This window comes from Vulpes vulpes, chromosome 8 (genome assembly GCF_048418805.1).
Source record: "Vulpes vulpes isolate BD-2025 chromosome 8, VulVul3, whole genome shotgun sequence".
NCBI classification, from domain to species: Eukaryota; Metazoa; Chordata; class Mammalia; order Carnivora; family Canidae; genus Vulpes; species Vulpes vulpes.
The window spans coordinates 55485733-55505982 of NC_132787.1; the positions used below are offsets into that span (position 1 = coordinate 55485733).

At 38.5% G+C, this 20250-nt stretch overlaps 1 protein-coding gene across 1 annotated transcript in view; it reads left to right on the forward strand.

Annotated features, from left to right (window-relative positions):
* The first annotated feature begins 6023 nt into the window (after nucleotides 1-6023).
* WARS2 (tryptophanyl tRNA synthetase 2, mitochondrial) overlaps nucleotides 6024-20250 on the forward strand; it is a 95318-nt gene continuing 81091 nt past the window's right edge. Inside the window, exon 1 of the mRNA XM_025994656.2 lies at nucleotides 6024-6265. Within this exon, the coding sequence (XP_025850441.1) occupies nucleotides 6176-6265 (90 nt within the window). The 5' untranslated portion in view covers nucleotides 6024-6175. The remainder of the gene's footprint in view (nucleotides 6266-20250) is intronic.

The window sequence follows — 20250 nt, forward strand, 5'->3', positions numbered from 1 at the left end:
TCTTCAACCTAACCCTGCTGTGACAGGATGACAAGTAGGGCCCATTTTATGTGGTTAAGAGTAGCTGCCTGGAGCAGTCTTGGGAAATTTTTGAGGCCCATTCTCAGTATCTGCATGTCAGTATCTGCTATGGACATGGGGTCAGGAGATGTGCTCTGAAATGTGGATCCTGACTTTACTATCTATGTCTGCATCTCTAAATGAATCTAATTTGAGACAAAACAGAAACTAGTTCCTGGAACCTCAAGAGTTGTACTGAACGTCACTAGCTCTATTTTAGTTTTTTTAGTATGGTTGACACACCGTGCTATATTGGTTTCAGGTGTACAACAGAGTGATTGCTTCTCTACACTATGCTATGCTCACAACAAGTGCAGATACTATCTGTAACTATACAGCATTATTATAGGATCACTGACTATATTCCCTATGCTAGGCTTTTATTTCCTGGCTTATTTGTGGTATAACTAGAAGCCTATTATCTGCCTCTCCTATTAACCCATTTTGCCCATCCTCCCATCCTTTTCCCCTCTGGCAACCATCAGCTTGTTATCTGTATTTATAGGCCTGTTTCTGCTTTTCATTTATTCATTTGTTTTTTTACAGATTCTACATGAGTGAAATCATAAGGTATTTGTCTTTCTTAGTCTGAATTATTTCACTTACATAATATATCCTAGATCCATCCATGTTGTCTCAAATGGCATGACCTCATTTTTTATGACTGCATAATATTCCTGTGTGTGTGTGTGTGACATCTTCCTTATCCATTTGTCCATTAGGTGACACTTTGCTTCCATATCTTGGCTACTGTAAATAATGCTACAATAAAAACGGGAGTACAGATGATCTTTTCGAAATGGTGTTTTTATTTTCTTTGTATTCTTTCTATTTTTACTCAGTTTACAGATATGGAAAAAAAGAGGCACATGAAGGTTAAATGGTTCACTGAGATCAGTAACGGGGCTGCATTTAAATCTTCTCTGAGTTCATGCTCACTCCTACTTATTAAGGACAAAAAGTGAAGAAAATTACAGCTGATTGTAACTTGTCCCTGGGTTTTGGAAAAGTCCAACAGAATCTAACTGGTTAAGATGGGACTTGACTGAGACACTGAGGTTAATGCTCTCTCTTGTTTTAGACACATCAAGATACCTTTTCATGTTGTTTGTTAGAAAGATCAAGATCTAAACATGGTGTCTCACTTTCAGTTATTCCTAGCATCACACCACAGGGACAGAATGTGGGAAGGGATCTAATGGACTTTGATTACACAGACAAAACAGAAAAGAGCCTATCTAAAAGACACTCCAAGAAACTTTGTTGAGACCTAGTTCTTTTTGTAAAACATAAACTCAGAATTGGGAAGCCTGTTCACCCATTATGAAGCAGCTGGGAGCAAAGGGTGGTGATTTAAAAATAGAGTAAGTGTATAGGTAACACATAGATTTTGTCTTCAGGACCATACCTTCTAGAACAGATATAGCATGCAAAGAGAGACAACAAAGTAAAATCTCTTCCAAAACTTTAATTTGCTAATTTCTAAACTCCATTTCTTCCATGGAACATATGTCCTAAGACTGAGGATGAACCATGGGGAAAAGGAATACTGAAAGTAGTCTCCTACATTTCTAGAAAATTATTTTCCCCATTCTGGATCCATACTTATGGGAGCAATTCTCTGTCTTCTTTGAAGACTTGTACTCTGATGTTGAAACAGCAGTTTGAAAAAGAAAAAAAAAAAAAAAAAGCCTAGGGAGAAAATACAAAATATGAACAGGAGTCCTAGGGCCAACACCATCCCCATACAATCAGTCCTCTATCTGGTACCCCACACTAAGTACTCTACACAGAATGGAGTCATTTCTCTGAAGATCAATACATGCAAATTATCCACCTATGTCTGCCCTCTCTCCACCTTTCTCACTTTCTCCCATCCACAATTGTGAAGTGGGAAAGATAGTCCTTAAAGGAAAAAGTTGAATCTGGAAAAAACTATGGCGTTAGCACTTAATTTTAAGGAAAAGGTGCTCTGGGCAGCCCTGGTGGTGCAGCAGTTTAGCGCCGCCTTCAGCCCGGGGTGTAATCCTGGAGACCCAGGATCGAGTCCCACGTAGGGCTCTCTGCATGGAGCCTGCTTCTCCCTCTGCTTGTGTCTCTGCCTCTCTCTCTCATGGATAAATAAAATCTTTAAAAAAAAAAAAAAAAAAAAAAGGAAAAGGTGCTCTGAGAAAAATTCTATTTTGCCACTCACATCACACAGCCTGTCTCTTAATTTTGCTAGATGGCATCTTCTAGGGGAAAAGTGATAGTAATGCCTCCCTTAAGCCCCCAAGCCCCTCTCCCAAAGACCAGATAGGCCCCCTGATTATTATCCTCACACAAAGAAGATGGTATAACAAGCACTTCCCCAAAAACTGCTAGGGAAAGATAGCATTTTTTAATGTTAGGGATGGAGAGAGGAGTACAAAAACCCTTTAAAAATCAGTCACTTAAAAAAAAAAAAATCAGTCACTTAGTTGCTCTGACTTGGAAGCATGACACAAATATGTGCCTTTAGGTGAAACCTTGACCTTGGATCATCCCTAGCCTTACCTACTTCAGCTTTTTGGTGGTGTCACTTAATGTAGAGCACTTGTCTGGAGATTACAGTTCTATCCTGCTCTTATTCATTCTGTGATTTTTGTCAAAGTACTTAGTATTTTTGGATGACTTTCACCACTATGAGATGAGGGGCAGAACTAGAATTAAGCCAAAGGTGGGGGGAAAAAAGAAACAATCTCCCAGTCCTTATTATGGTTTCCCGCATACTTTAATGATGCTTGGAAGTGATCTCACTCAAAGGTGGACTCTGTCTCACTTTGATTTAGGTCCTCAGAATGAGTCCAGTATAAGATAGCATGGTCCTATCCCAAATTATGAAGAGAAAGGTTTACCTCCACTATGGAATCTCTTCCTCTATATTTGAAAAACATATTCAATATAAAGGAAAGGTCAGAGGTGAACAGGCTGTGCTTTAAGTAAGTTTTGAACATAGATGCCATCTAGTCTTTGCAGTCTGCAAAATTCTTCCTTAAGTGAATAAATGTGTAGGGCAACTCTCCATTACCTTGATCAGCATCTAAAACCAACCTGACACTTAGAATTAAATTAGAGAAGCAAAATTAGATACTTTGAGAGTTGAGGACTGATTATACTACTAGAGCTAAGAGTGGATTTAAACTCTTTCCTTATCCCATTTAAATCTAACTAGGTATAAACTCTCCATTACTGAGGAATAAAGGTGTGTCTGCAGAGGTGGAGGTTCCCCTTGATGTTCTTGGACAAGGAAACCTAATCCTTTCTTCTGACACACATGGTTGCAATAGAAAGCGTTCCCCAACTGCCAGTCTGGTTTTAATCTATTGTTTCAAGTAAGATGGGATTTGCAGGGAATGTTAAGGAAAGAGCAAAGTGACCAGAACTTACTATGAAATAAAAGTGTTGAAGAGAAATCAAATTTTAAACAAGTTTTCAAAACTGTAAGCTTAAACATAATGTAGACATACAGTGTATGCCATAAGTATATGAGTTTTTAATTGTAAGTGTATCTAAAATCTGCTTTAAGTATAATATTTATAGTTCATTTTACTAAAATTCCTTGGCTTACCAAATGATAGTGGTGAAATACTGCCAATAAATACACAGTGATGCTTCACTTAACACTGTTGGACAATGAAAGATACCATAAGCGAACTTCTCACGTAACCAAACTAACCCTGCATTTTGCAAACTTTTAAAATGTTAATCACTTTGTATGCAAACATTACAATAGTCTATTATGCACTTTTTCATTAACAGGTCCACTGAATATTTTTCCTGAAGATTCAAGATCGCCATCTAAAATACTCATGAGAGGGGCATCTGGGTGGCTCAGTTGGTTAAGCGTCTGTGTTGTGATCTCAGGGTCTTGGGATCAAGCCCCATGTCAGGCTTCCTGCTCCACTGGGAGCCTGCTTCTCCCTCTCCTCCCGAAGAGCAGAAGATGGTGAGCTTACACAATGGTGAGCTTTTTCATGATACTTCCCCAAACGCCAAAAGGTTTCAGAATGCCATTGTAAAAAAAAGTACAAAAGCAGATGAAACTACCTTGCTTTAAATAAGTCTAGTGTCTTTTCTGCTGCCAGCTGTCTCTCTTGGAATGTTAAAAACATGCCAAGTTCTGACAATTACATTCTTTGTCAAAATAAAATTTAGATTTAGAAGATGTGCCTGCTCTGTGCCAGTACTGTGCTAGGTCCTGGAGGAAATATAAGGAATACAAAACATCGTCCCTGTCCAAGGAACAACCTGGCTGGCTGAGTGACACTCAAGAGTCATTAAGTCACCACTGTGCTGAGAAACAGTTTATTACTTCAAAGTTTGAAAATAACGTACTTTAAAAAATAGATATTGAAGATGTTCCTTGTGCTCTGATACACCTTCTTCAATGGGAGTACACCACAGAAAGATCTCCCATGGAAATATTTCCAGTCCTGTGAATCTTTGTAGATAAAAGACTAAAATTACTGCTTGAGGAAATAAAGTGGGCAGGCCTTTGACAGCTCTCTGCTGTAACCCTCATTTTATTGCTAGGTTTTATCTTATAATCCAGATGGCTGAGGATGTCAGAAGTCTAACCTTACTAATCCCCCAGGTCATTTAATCTAATTAATAACATCTGTGAAAAAAACAAAAACAAAAACAAAAACAAAAACCAACCAACCCTGTATTTTAATGCTTTGCTGTACAGGAGTACAAAACATTTAGGCATTTATAAAATTGTATGTCTACAAGGGATATTGCGTATCTTTATAATGATCAATCATCACTTCCACTGGCAAGGTCTCTTAGCTGGGTTTCAGTAATACCACATTTTTTGGGGTTTTAAATATCTTTTGAGTACTTCTTTTAATTTCCATCATCCAATCACTTCTATTCCACAGACTCTACCTGGTGGTCTCAAAGAGTTCCTTGCTTTCAATTAGCATCCATTCTGTAGTTTGGACGTCTCTCCTGGGCTCCAGACCTATTTAATGGTCATCAGACCTCAAATTTATGAGACAAAACCAAACTCAACTACTTGTCGAAGAGTAAGGCTTGATTTTCTTACGTTTTATCCCCTTCATCTTTCCAATTCCTTCCCTGCTTCTCTCTCCAACAACTGCACTCGAATTTCACCAGTACTTTGTACCACTCTTAAGAGATTTTAATGTATGGTTTTAATTCACAAACTTTGTCTTAATCTGTTAAGATTTCAGTTGCTTTTTTTTTTTTTTTCATCAGTTGCTTTTAAGAAGAGTATGGGCATCCTTATTCCATTTATCTCGTACCTCTCCCTATGGAAATGTAATTTTCAGTATTTGGTCAGTGGATAAACATAAGAAGACACGTAAAAGAATCCTGACGAATTTCTTCCTGTTATATTTTTATTGATAGGTTCTTTTCTGTCTGGGAGCTTTCTGAGCGTACTGGCAGAAGCAGCAGTGCAGTGTTAATTCTTCTCATAATTTAACCCAAAATGCAAACAATTTCTTCTATTAGTTATCACCTTTTGAAGGCTTCCCTGGACCAGGCTTAAGCGCGACAATCTTAACCACCCCTCTTCCCCAATCTTGGGGTTTGCTTCGATAGCACTTAAAGGCGCATCGTTTATTAACTGTTGTGCATCAGGCCATATAAGACAGGGGTCCCTGCACCTTCAGTGCCTAGCAGATGGCAGGGTTTAAAAAACGTTTGTAGATCGAATGAATTAATAAGGCCACAAAAGTGTCAAAGCACCACTTACTGCGCTCTAACAGGACCGAATAGGCCCCAGTCCTAGAGAAACTTCTTAAAAGCTGCCTCTGGGCGGCTAGAATCCGAAAGGCAATTTACTTGACTTTCTTCCAGTCTAAAACGCTAATAAAAATCCCCGACAGAGACTTCTCCCCGCAGGAAGCCTGCACAGACCAGGTCTCCGGAGGAAGCACTAAAGCCGAGCCCCGCCCCGTTTCCGTCCCCACCTGCTCTGCAAAGGCCGGACTCCCGCACGCACGGGCACAGACGCGCGCCCGGGAGGCAGCCGCACTTCCGCAGCAGGCACAGCGGCGGCCGTTCCGGGACCGGCTCTCCGGGCAGACGTCACTCAAGTCAATGCGGCTCCGCCCCCTTCAAGATGGCGTTGCGCTCAGTACGGAAGGCGCGTGGGTGCTGGAGCTTCATCCGGGCACTTCATAAAGGACCCGAAGCTGCTCATACTCCCCAGGTAACCACAGATGGCCTTCCTCCCGCCAGCTTCCCATCCTGCTAGGTCCTGCTCGTCTCCCCTCCCTCCACTGGCTTCTCTCTCCCGTTTCCTCTGGAGAATTCCGAGCCCTTTCGTAAGGCCGGCCCGTCGAAGACTGCCTTCCGACTCGGGACGGACGTGGCGACGTTGCGGGGATGCGCGGTGACGTCACGCGCCCTGGTGGGAGGGGCGCGCCTTCGCTCGCGCACTAGCGTTCTGCTTCTTTCCCGGGGAGAGCTTGGTACCGCCGCTGTTGCCGGGCAACGCGGGGTGCCAAGTCCGGCGTGAAGTCCCCAACCTTAGGGCCGGTGTTTCCCCGGCTGCCCGCCTTCTCGTGGTCGCGTTACTGTTTAGCCCTCCGTTCTGAGGGGCCAACGGAGAGATCAGAGAAGCGGCCTTGTGCGGAGTTGGGCGATTAAAGTCGGAGCAGCCGCTTGACGTCCTCCTGGCAGCGCGGCCCTTCAGTGTGAGGTGTCAGGGCATCTTTCACGCTGCGTCCTCATTCTCCGAAGTACACCTGCCTCGAGCAGGCGCTGAAGGAGTTACAGCAGGTCGCCAAAGCGCGTCGTCCTGTGCTGCGCCTGGCAGCGCTGCGGTCACCGTTGCCGTACCGGGTAGAGCGCATGGACGCCGGCCTCAACCCACCCTCCCCGCATTTAGGATTTTACTCTCATGGGGGAAACATATACATATATGCATATATATTATACGTATATATACGTATATACGCGTATATACGTATATATGTGTATATATGTATATTTATATTATAAATTATACATTTATTATAAATTATATATAAATATGTATAAATATCCCCATTCATTCATTCATTCATTCGTTCGATATTTACTTCACTCATTCAGACGTTTACTAAATGTCTTCCAAGTGCGATCTTGGTGGCAGGCACTTTGCTGTACATCTCTTGGGACATATCTTCAGAGAACTAGAAAGAAACTTGAGATTTTGTGACTATTAGGTGATTTCTTGGCATCCTTGCGTATTCATGGTCAAAATGCATAGGTGTGCGGATTTTGTGTGGTAATTGGTATGTTGGGAGGAGCACTAAACTTGAAATTAGGAAATCAAAGATCAGGAGATTTGACTGCCACTTGATAGCTGTGTGACATGACAAGTCCATCTCACTGGGTTTATTTTCTTTAGCAAAGTGGGTGGAGGAAGGGTTGGACTGATTGACACATTAATGTTCTTTCAATCTTTGGAAAATCTATGGCTCCATGATTATGAAGCCAAAGTAAAGCAATGAGATTAATTTTAAAAACCAAGATTTGAGTTCAACTTGCCTTTCCAGTCATCTCATAAATTAATTGTTCTGTGCCTAAGTTTTTTTCACTGATACGGGCCTCACAAGATTTTTTAAGGATAAAAGATATGCCAGAGCGCTCTTTGTCAACAAAACGGCTACTTTAAAAGTTTCGGGCAGGAAAGTTAGGTTATAAAATTAGATAAGTCCATTAAATATCCCTTTCTTTGAAGTCTGAAGGTTTGATTCTGCAGAACCAAAATTGGTTGATTACTATTTTATAGCTAGCTAATAGCATATTAAAACCTGTGGTACCAAAGTAACTAAACCTTAGACCCGAACTTCCTCTCATTCCAAACCCAAGAGGTGAGGATGTCATGAGAAATAGAAAATCAAGGAGAAAAGGAAAACAACTTAGAGCCCACTAATGATTGCCCAGGGAATTTTAGGGAACTAAATTATTTTAAATGCTAAAGAAAAAAATTATTTTTCTTTTTTTAAAAGATTTTATTTATTCATTCGAGAGAGGGGGAGAGAGAGAGAGAGAGAGGCAGAGACACAGGCAGAGGGAGAAGCAGGCTCCATGCAGGGAGCCCGATGTGGGACTTGATCCCGGGACCCCAGGATCACACCCTGGGCTGAAGGCAGGCGCTAAACCGCTGAGCCACCCAGGGATCCCCTAAAGAAAAAATTTCTTAAACCTCTGTTATTGTTTCAATGGAATTAATGAATATGGTTATCTTAAAGTTAATCAATTGTTCATCTAGATTGTTTCAAAATATAAAATTTCCAGAACAGATTAGTGTTTCCAGACACTGATTTATCTTTGAGTAGAATAAGAATTAAATGTAAGCGAGAGCGTTTCTTTTAAAGTATAAATCTACATGGAATTTTCAGTCATTAAATATGATGGTTTGAGAGATGAATATAGTCTTTTGAAAGCCCAACTGAGAAAAGATACAAAATTGTTTTCATAATGTAATTATAATATTGTTTGTAAATAATTATTTGCATAAACATATGCACACACAAGAAGACTGGAAGGAAACAACCAGTCTTAACTTTTTGTTTTGCTTTGGTCTTCCTGAAGAGTGAATTAGAAGTGACTTATGTTTTCTTCTTTAAGCTTTCTGTATTTTTCGCATGTTTTAAATTGAAGATATATCACTTTCAGACCCAGAATAAAGTGTTAAAGCATAAATCCCCATATAAATGCATAGTCATTAATATCATCTGTGATATTTTAGATCTCTAAAGACCTAAAGAGATACTTGTCCCACAGTGCTGTTATTAAAATAGCCTTAGAAAAGGACTACTAGAATTTATGGGCACTTTTCCTGTATGTATTCTTTTTCTCTTGAAAAGCATCCTTTGAAGTCAAAGCGATTTTTGTGAACAGATGCAGAAATATGTGAAGGAAGAATTGGATTCTTAAACCAGATGCATTAGACATTTTTATGATATCTCATAACCTTTATGGAAAACAAAAATTATTTTGCAAGAGTATATATAATCTAATAGAAAATATATTTTTATCAGATGGATGCTTATGTTAAAAACTAAGAAATAGCCAAGTTGCTTATTACTACTTTGATTATGCAGTTATTCCCCAAGGTGAGAGGCGAAAGTGGGTGAGCCATAGCAGTACTGTGTTGGAAACTAGGACTGATAAAAATTGTGATTCCTAGGCTGTTTTAATGTTTCCTTAAAAAAGCAAAATCTTGAGTAAAAAAATTGGCATTGAAGACCTTTAGTTATCTCAAAGGTAGGCATTTGCCCCTCAAGGCTAGAGAAGCAGTCTAGAGATAGACTCAAGTTTAAAATAAAAAAGTAGAGAAAAACCAGGAATAACAGTGTTTCAAGCCATACTCATTGTGAGCTGTCTACAATTTATGTGAAATCAGTTTATTTTGCCAGGTGTTACCTCACAAAAAACTGTTGAAGTTTGACAAAATGAGAGTAGTCAGAGAGTCAGAGGAATGAAGATTTGACATGCTCCGTTTAAATACTGATGGCATTAGGTAAATTTAAGCCTGTCATCATTGTCCGAACAGAGAATCCACACTTCTTGAAGCACTAACTTATGATAGTGTTTTACCAAGAGTGAAATATTGATGGTTAGTAGACTTTGGCAAGAATATTTGTAATCATTCAGTATAAAATGTCCACATTTTGTTGCAGTTGAACAACACACTTCACTGTTAGCACACCCAACCTGGGTGTGGCCAGTATTAACATACTGTTCTTAATGTTAATGGCCACCAAGCTTAGCCAGTAGATGAAGGGATCATGCTTAAAAAAAAAAAAATAGGCAACATATTAAATTATTGTTCTTGTATTCAGTTCTCATGACTGGGCTTTTCAGACAATTGTTCTCTTTTTAACTTTTTTAAATTTGAAAGTAACTTCAGATTTACAAAGTTGCAAAATTAGTACATTGAATTCCTATACATCCTTCACCAAGCTTGCTTTTACATAATCATAATATGATCAAAGCCAAGAAATAAATTTGGTTTAATATTAGATAAAGACCTATTTCAAATTTCACCAGTTTTTCCACTAATCTATTACTGGTCTGGGGTCAAATCCAGGACCCCATGTTGCATTTAGTTGTCATGTCTCCTCCAATTTATGGCACTTCCTCAGTTTTTCATGACCTTGGCGCTTTTGAAGAGAATTGATTAATTATTTACTAGAATGTCTCTCAATTTGAGTTTGTCTGATGTTTTCTCACAATTAGGTTATGGATTTTGGCAAGAATACCACTGAAGCAATACTGTTTAAAAGAAGACTTTAAGGCAGGTATTAGTACCTTCTTTTAAATCAGGAGGAAACTGACTTCATTTAAAAAACTTGCCTAAAATCAGAATGCTAATTAATTGTGGAATTAGGATGCTAAAATTTACTATTGGGATTTTATTCCCTATTTTGCAATTAATATTTGTTATTGTAGGTTTCTGTCGTCTTAATGACATTAAAATGGGGCAGTGTTCCTTGTGACTTTTCCCTTAGCTTGTCTCCGCCATGTATTGTCCATCCTGCTTGCAACAAATGCTATTCATCATGGAGAGCTATCAGGAGCTTTTCTAGCCATCATTTTGCAAGAGAATAACAGGGGTAGTTTGATGGGGCTACTTCACCTGCCTGTGCTTTCCTTAAGTGGTGTTGCATGAATCCACTCTAATGCCCCTTTAAGGTGAATCAGCGTAGGAGTCCATTCATTTAAAGTCCTCTTTAGATTGGTTTCCTTGCAAACTGACTTAGTTTATTAGAAGTAATAATCTTTAAAAACATATTTTAGTAGGTAATGGAAACTACTGATAGTAGGTAATGAAAACTGATGAAAATATAGAGGAGGAACAGTATGTAGAGGCTGAGGATTTTTCTAGTAACTATTGTGGCATCCACAGCCAGGAAATGCTAGAGTAAGGCTGCTCCCTGAAATCCTTAGTATATCTGTTGCATGGCTGCAGGTTACAGAAGAACTGTCTGCAGAGGCTTACACACACACACACACACACACACACTATATATATATATATATACACATATAATATATATATAATATAATGTTTTATATATATAATGTTTTTATTTTATTTTATTTATGATAGTCACACAGAGAGAGAGAGAGAGAGAGAGAGAGAGAGAGAGGCAGACATAGGCAGAGGGAGAAGCAGGCCCCATGCACCGGGAGCCCGACGTGGGATTCGATCCTGGGTCTCCAGGATCGCGCCCTGGGCCAAAGGCAGGCGCCAAACCGCTGTGCCACCCAGGGATCCCTATATAATGTTATATATATATATATATATATATATATATATATATAAAATCCATATCCATATGTAACTTTGTCTTTCAGAAAAGGAATAGACATTTAAGTAGCACCTTCTATGTGTTAAGGCCTTGTGCTGTATATATCTTATACTATAAGATATAGTGCTATATACACTATATCTTATTTTCTTTTCACAACAATCCTGTAAATATTATTCTACCCATTTTATAAAAGAGGAAACTAAGGCTCTGAAAAATAAGGTAACTTTCTCAAGTCAGAGCTAGTAGATGGCAGTACCAGGATTCAAACTCAGCCTTGTCTATGCTTTTTCCACCTGACCAGTAGTATTCCCTTATCAAATAAAATCTTGTATCAATCCCTATTAGGTAAAACATAAAAGCAGAGCCTTTCTGATTTCAAGAGTAGAGGAGTAGCTAAAGTCCTGCTTGTTTGACCTCACTGCCCAATGCCCCATACCACACTCTCCACACACAGGCAGGGCCCTGGAGATGATGCCACACAACCTTAAATTTCTTATGGTGAAGTCTGAAAAATACTTTGGCTTCCTAACATATGCAAGTTGGCTGAGGACCATATATGATGGATGAATTATGTTCTAGGAGCTGCCCTGAAAATAAGTAGTTTGAGAGTATTCACTTTGATATGTATGTATTTTATCAATAAAATGCAACATATGTTCTATTTATCTTAAGCTGCACAAGTACTTAAGGTAATAGTAGTCAATTTTCCTTCTCTCCTTCCTTCCTTCTTTCTAAACACAGCTCACTCCTACATAATATATATGGATCTTTCTGCACAAAGATAATTCTGTGGATTCCTTCTCAGTCACTATTATAACTAACCGGCCTCTAGCCTTCTCATAAAGAAAAGACATATCCAGTTCTGCTCTTGATTCCATTCTACCACTACTGCTCAAGGTTCAGGAATTTCTCTTTTAGAGACTGCAACATGAGGCCTAAGGCTTCATCTTGAATTTCCACAGGAGCGATTTACTCATTGAGGGTGGAAGCTGCTTTGCCAGTGTGAGACACTAGTTGTGGAGAGATAATTTATAGGCACAGAGGTGCTACATTGACTCCAGCTTGACTTAATTTAACTCTACTCAAGCATTTACAGTTTTCTCTATATATCATTTCTTAGCAATACCCTCCCTTTTATTCCCAGTCAGAGACGTAACACTTTTTCTTAACTCCCCTGCTTACCAAATGACTCAAGGTCATACCTAGGTCTTCACACCACCCCGACATCTAAGTTCTATCGGGCTTCTAACCATTTATCAAAATTCATCTACAGCTTTCTTTTTTTCATAGCAGTTATGCTTGCATCTATTGAACCTACTTCTGGTTTGTTAAGAAGTTGCCTTTTGACTGCCCTTTTGTCTCCTAAAAGGCAGAATTAAGCCACTCTGATTTCTAACCCATGTCGATTCTCACAACTTATGCTTCTCAATCCCTCTAGGCCAGGACACCAACCAGTGTGCGGGGTTGTCATTTTCTTCTTCGTATTCCTGTCCTGGTGTTCTGACTGTGACTTGTCATAGTGCCAGGCAAGTCCTCAGTGGATAGAGCCCTAATAAATGACCTTGATTACGTTGCTTCTTATCCCAGGTTTTTAGGAACAAAATAGTTGTAGGTTTTTCATCAAGGTATTTGAAAGCATAAGGTAAAATAACAAATCTCACCTTGCCAAACATTTTGAAGTAGAATCTATTATTTTCTGTAATATCCTGTTCTAATATAGCACTTTGTAGTCTCAAATCCTTCACATATTCTTTTAATCTGAGTGCAACAGACCAAGTTTCACTAGTTAGTCATCTAAAATTTTTACTCACTGATTAAATTTTAATTGTGTCTTCTAATTTTTTAAATCAGTAATGATGTTGAATCTAAATAAGTAAATATTGGTATTCCTTAAAATTTTAGTCCAGTGGATTTTATTTTTGTATTTGTATTAAAATCATTTAGTGTTTAAGTTATTTTGGGGCCCTGGTCTGATAGGACTATGATAATTTTATCTGTTATAAAGACAATAATGATGGAGGAGATGATACTAATATACATTTATCCTTACCATGTACCAAGCATGGTTTTAAGCACTTGATAAACACTTAGCTTATTTAATCCTCACAACTCAATGAGGTTTGTGCTAAAGTAAGCCCCATTTTACTGATGAGAATAGTAAGAGGTTAAACAATTCGCCCAAGTTCACATAGCTAGCAAATATTAGAGCCAAAATATAAACTCTAGTAGCCTGATTCCGAGTTTGTACCCTAACTGTAATAAAATGCCATTATACTCTGAAACAAATTACCCATGATAATATGCTGATAACTGCCTTGCAACATTTAAATCTGTTCCATGAAAGCCACTTATATATCTTGCCATGGTGACATGCAGAGTAGAAATTATAAATCATCCTTTGTTGTCACTGTTCCTACACTCTTGTTTGGCTCGATGAATTATGAAGAAGGAGCAAAGCTGTCTTGTAAATTTATCTCCATGTCTCTATTTGGCTACTGCCACTAGGATTACTGTGTGTAAAATGAGGGCTTTAAACGCATGAGTCCCAAGGTGCATGTAGGAAGTTCTGTTTACACACAGTCTATAGCTAAAAGGTCAACCTGTGTACAGCCCTGCAGGCAGAGGGGAGGTGGTGAGTGCTGAAGCTGATGGATGACTGAGAGACCACTATCTAGGGTCTAGTTGGGATTTATGGCAAGAGTACTTTCTTCAAAAGTAGCAGAGATGCAAAGTGGGAAGATGGGAGAGATGAACGTAATTAGTGTCATGGGCCATTTCTAAAAGAAGTGATAAGAATTTTATTCCAAAGGATCCTTATTCCAAGGAGCTTTTAAAGGAGTCTCTAATTCACTAATTGAATTAAAGTGAATTATTTCTGGTTAGTACATCAATTAAGATGGTTTTGAAGCTTTAAAATGAGCAGCGTTGAACAGAATTTATTTTATACACCAAACAAAGGGCTCCTCGTGAACTTTTCCTAATATTCCCCATGATCAGAGACTGCATGGGCCATTCTACTTTATAGTCATTCAGCCCCACCCTTTGCTGGGTATGTTACCTTGGGTCCCTTTTGGGAAGCAGGAGAACCTAAAGGAAAAGGGATATGGAACTGTTTACTCAAATCCCTGATTAGGATTCCTGTCTTCCCATGGGGAGAATGGGCTAAGCAGCCAGTCCATAAGTTTGCTGCAAGAGAGAAGAGGTCTCTTGAGCTGGGGCTAAGTGTGCAGGATGAGGATGGAGCCCCAAGGAAGATGTTACAGACCAGACTATGTGGAGCCCTTGCCAGCCAGGTTGGCCCTCTGTGGATACTAGTTACCTGGCCACCTGGCCATATTGGTTGTGAAGGAAGATCCTTCTCTGCAGGTAGGAAACTGGCTTCTCCAATGACTGACTGGCAGCTTTCCAGCCATCCTCATGCCACCAAGCTGTGAAACTCGGTAAACGAGAGAAGCAAGTGTCTAGAGAACAAGCAGTCACATGAACACTGCACTTGTCTTTTTAAAATTTACTGGCCCTTTCCTAAGAGGAAGTGTGATAAAACAGAAGGTGTGTGACGTTGGGATAAGTTAGGCCTGGTTGTACCAACTGTGTGATGCCAGGCAAGTTATTTGACCTCATTAAATTTTAGTTTCTCATCTGTAAGATATTCATAATAATGCCTTGTAGGAATTTATGTGGATATATAAATATATAAAGTCCTTTTGCCAGAGCACATGACCTAGTGAGGGTCTTCCATACTGGATGATGATTATTTCTTCAATAACATATAATTCTACTCAGTGAACTTTCTTCTTTCCTTATTAATATTAATAATCCTTTGATCCCCCCATCACCATACTTTCCCACCCTTCCATCCACCTCCCCTCCCAAATCAATTTCACCAGATTAATCTCCTTAAAGCAGCACTCTAATTATGGTTTTCCCCTTGCTCACCAACTTTGGGGGCCTCTAATGAAGTTTAGTTCCCTTAGAGCTCCACATTCAGGACTTTCCACAGTCTAGATCCAAAACACTTCTCTAGGCCATTGCTGTCTTACATGGATCTTTTGCTTTGGTGTTCATAAAATTTCCAAGTTTTCTCAGAGCTTTTCCCTTTTACTTCTTTGTTAATGCCACTGTCTTTTCTTAGAAAGGCTTTTCTTCCCATTCTTGTCCGTATTCCACCATTTTAGAAAAATGAAACAAAAGCACACAATTCTAGACTTCAAGTTATATTACAAAGCTATAGTGATCAAAACAGTATGGTACTGGCACAAAGACATAGATCAGTGGAACAGAATAGAAAACCCAGAAATGAATACACAACTATATAGTCACTTAATCTTTGACAAAGCAGGAAAGATATCCAATGGAAAAGATAGTCTCTTCAACAGATGGTGCTGGGAAGACTGGACAGCAACATGTTAAAGAAATGAAACTGGACCACTTTCTTAAACCATGCACAAAAATAAATTCAAAATAGATTAAAGAGCTAAATGTGAGACCTGGAACCATAAAGGTCCTAGAGGGAAACACAGGCAGTAACCTCTTTGACATTGGCAATGGCAACTTTTTTCTAGAAATGTCTCCTGAGGCAAGGGAAACAAAAGCAAAAATAAACTATTGGGACTTCAAAATAAAATAGGTTCTGTACAGCAAGGACACAATCAACAAAACTAAAAGGCAACCTTTGGAGTGGGAAAAGATATTTACAAATGGCATTTCTGATAAAGGGTTAGTGTCTGAAGTATATATATAAAGAACTTCTCAAACTCAACCCCCCAAGAATAATCCAATTAAAAAATGGGAAGAAGACATGAATAGACACTTTTCCAAAGAAGACATACAGATGGCCAATAAACACATGAAAAAATGCTCAACATCACTGATCATCAGGGAAATACAAATCAAAACTACAATGAGATACCACTTCTCACCTGTCAGAATGGCTAAAATCAACAACACAAGAAACAGCAGGTGTTGGTGAGGCTGAGGAGAAAGGGGAACCCTCTTGCACTATTGGTGGGAATGCAAACTGCTGCAGCCACTCTGGAAAACACTAAGGAGATGCTTCAAAAAGTTAAAAATAAAACTACCCTATGATCCAGCAATTGCACTACTAGGTATTTACCAAAGGATACAAAAATAGTAATTCAAAGGGAGCACCCTGATGTTTATAGAAGCATTATCTACAATAGCCAAATTATGGAAAGGGCCCAGATGTCTATTGACTGATGAATGGAATATATATATATATAACTATATATAATAAATACATATATATAATAAATACATATATGTATGTATATATATATATTCTGAATATGTGTGTGTGTATAATGGAACATATATATGTATATATAATGAAATATTGCTCAACCATCAAAAATAATGCAATGATATGGATGGAGCTAGAGTGAATTATGCTAAGCAAAATAAGTTAGGGAAAGACAAAGATATGATTTCATTCATATGTGGAATTTATTAAAATAAAGGGAAAAAAAGCGAGAAAGGCAAATCAAGAAACAGACTCAACTATAGAGAACAAACTGATGGTTGTGGGGGTGGGGGTGATAGGGTGATGAGTGAAATAGATAATGGGGATTAAGGAATGCAGTTGTCATGATGAGCACCAGGTGATATATGGAAGTGTTGAATCACTACATTGTACACCTGAAACTAATATTATCCTGTATGTTAGCTAACTATAATTTACTACAACAACAACAACAACAACAGAACTTCTATATTGGTTCTAGGAAACTTTGTTCTGAAGCTGGAAATAATTGCTCACATTTTGAAGTTTTATAGGATTTTGTACTTTCCTTACAGAAATTAGCACATCCTTCCTTATATTCTGTCTCTGCTTATAGGCATTTGCTTTAGGACAGATGGAGAGCATGCTCTTTTTTTTATTTAGACCTTTTATGAACACTCCAGCAGGAAATGGCTTATAATTAATACCAGAGTTCCACAGGTGCAGCCTTAGGCTGCCACTCAGCAGGCAGATCTTACCAAAAGTATGTTCATGGAGACCTCCATCAGTCATAAAAGCTGGGGAGGGAAGGATTCTTCCTGTTTAGCCCTGGCTATGATAACTATATGTGTGAGAAGATGAGTTATTACTTAAGTCTTTGGCATAATAATTCTTGTAACAGAAAGAGCTCAATAAGTATTTGAGTGAATGAATTCAGTGAAAAGTAAAGCCAAGGAGGTAAGACAAGAGACAGTGTATACCATTGGCATTTAGCATATTGTTGAATTTAAACCATACTTTTTTGTGTATATTTTTAAGTATCTAATTCAGAAGATATACAGTGTTTGCTGCAGTTCATAAGTGATCTTATTATTGCCCTAAGTATCCAGATATTTATAAGTGATTGGAAGATAATACTGATTTTAATTCAGGGATTTTCCAAGAAGGCTGTAATTTACAACTGGTTGTTATAACCACTTTTATTGCACTCTAGCTCTAAATTTATTTTTCACAGGCATAGCTAATTGTACTGCACTTTGCTACTTCTGTATATCATATTAAAGTTTGTTACCTCTGTATATAGAAAAGTATAGACATACTCAGGATTAAGATGAGAAGATTTTATTTTGAGCATAGGTTTGCCTCAGAAAACTGGTTCAATAAATGTGCCATATTATCTATACAACAAGTGATACTGTGTTTTCTAATATTATAAATCAAGAGTTTCTGCAACTCATGAAGGAAATGAAAAGCTCATTTATTGTATCAGCATTGCCTTTTCTTCTTAATTGTCCATCTTAAGTGTCTTTAAAGCAACCTGTCAGACTATGCCTAGTACCTTTGCTGTTATCGATCTTGGTATGCTCTACATTTATCTATTTATCTATAGTCCTAAGTCCCACTGCAGTACACTATGTAGACAATGAGGCCTTTTGTAAGCTTCCAATCTAATGCTGTTTCATTTTTCTTTCCACCATAGTAAAAGTAAAGCAGTGTGATTCAAGCAGGATTTAAATCTATGTTACAAAGAATTTATGTTTTCTTCTTTTTAAAGTGGCCAATGGTTATTTAGTAGTTGATATGGAAAGTTTTATTGTTATATTTATTACTAATTCACGCTTCTTGTTTAATAAAACCTTAAAAATCAACCAGCATAATCCTAGAACTGTCACAGAATGTCATGTTTATTAAAAGGGGTTGGATTGCAGCATCTTCCAGATAAATCTGTGACTGTAGTGGCCAGATATCTTGTTAAATCAGGGACCAATTATACCCATAAATCTTTAAAATGTCTTACAAATTCCAGTGTTTCAGCATCCATATGACATCTCCCACATTGTTTTTCACATTTTAAAATGGAACAGAAATTCTTTAGCAGACCATGTGTCCTTAATTTTGATTGGGAATATATTAACATATCTATGACTCAACTAGTGGCACAGCTTATGCTCTAGTCTTATTCTTCTGTCTAAATAGTAGACTTTGGGGTCAGATTTCCATGATACCTGTCTTCTTGAAAGCCAAGTGTCCACCTTTAGATTTGGACATAGGGTCAACCAGCTTCCATTTGAACCACATGTTAGAAGGGATGGGGAGAGAAAGGAGTGACTCCTCAAAAAGGAGTAACAAAGCCATGACTACTGATAGGATTACTGCCAGCTGAATAGCACTTAAATTTGTTTCTTCTTTAGTGAGATCAAGAAAAGCATGTAAAGTGGGAAAAATAATTTTTAAAAATCAAGGGTTTTTAACCCTCTGTAGGCTCAGACACTAGGAGAGAGCCCAAAGTTGATGCATCTGAAAAAGAGACAGAAATGGGAGAAGAATCACTGGAGTGTGAGTGCAGATCTAGGGACTTCAAGGGGGTAGATGATTTCAAAATCACAATGAAGAGCAAGATAGTGGTATGGTACAATAAAGACTAAAAATTATCCACTGGCATGTACAATTGGTATGTCACTAAAGATATTAGCAACAACAGCTTTAGAAGAGTTATTGGTGCAGAAGATTAATTATAGTGAGACAGGAGGTGAGGAAGTGAGGATTGCAGTTTTGAGGAGCCTGAGTGAGAAGGACATGTCAGAGATGGGGAAGGGAGCTATAAAGAATGGTCTGACCAAGCAATATTTTTGGTGGTAGATCTTTTAGGATGGAAGTGACTTGAGCATGATTATAGGAGGCAGTAAAGAGACAGAGGTTGGACATATAAGAAAGAGATAGAAAGAAACAGAAGAAATGCAATCCAGAGAGCAAATGATTAAACACTAGGTGAGAGAGATCAACCCTGAGACTGGGGGAGAAATGACTATGTGTCTAGATCAGTTTGCTGGGAATGGGATAGGAAATCCAAAAACTGTTTGGTATAATTTTCTTGGGGGCTCACCTGAGGAGACAATATAGGTTAGGGGTTTGGTGAATGGGTTCTAAAGTCTGAATGACTGGGTTCAAATCTAAATTATTCCACTTGTTAACCACATGTCCATGGGCAAGTTACTGAACCTCTGTATCTCATTTTCTTCATCTTATATGATGAATTAAAAGTTAAAAGCTTGGGGCACCTGGGTGGCTCAGCAGTTGAGCTTGTGCCTTTGGCCCAGTCCCAGGATCGAGTCCCACATCAGGCTCCCTGCATGGAGCCTGCTTCTCCCTCTGCCTATGTCTCTGCCTCCCTCTGTGTGTCTCTCATGAATAAATAAATAAAATCCTACACACACACACACACACACACACACACACAAAGAATTGGTATTATTTTTTTTAAAAAAAGTTAAAAGCTTGAACTCTGTGGTCAGACTTCTAGAGTTCAGAGCTACTCATCTCTACTACTTAAGTCCCTAACTAGCATTATGTGCTTGGCAAGTCATTTAGCCTTTCTGTGCCTTAATCTCTTCATCTGTTAAACAGAGACAATAATAGTATCTG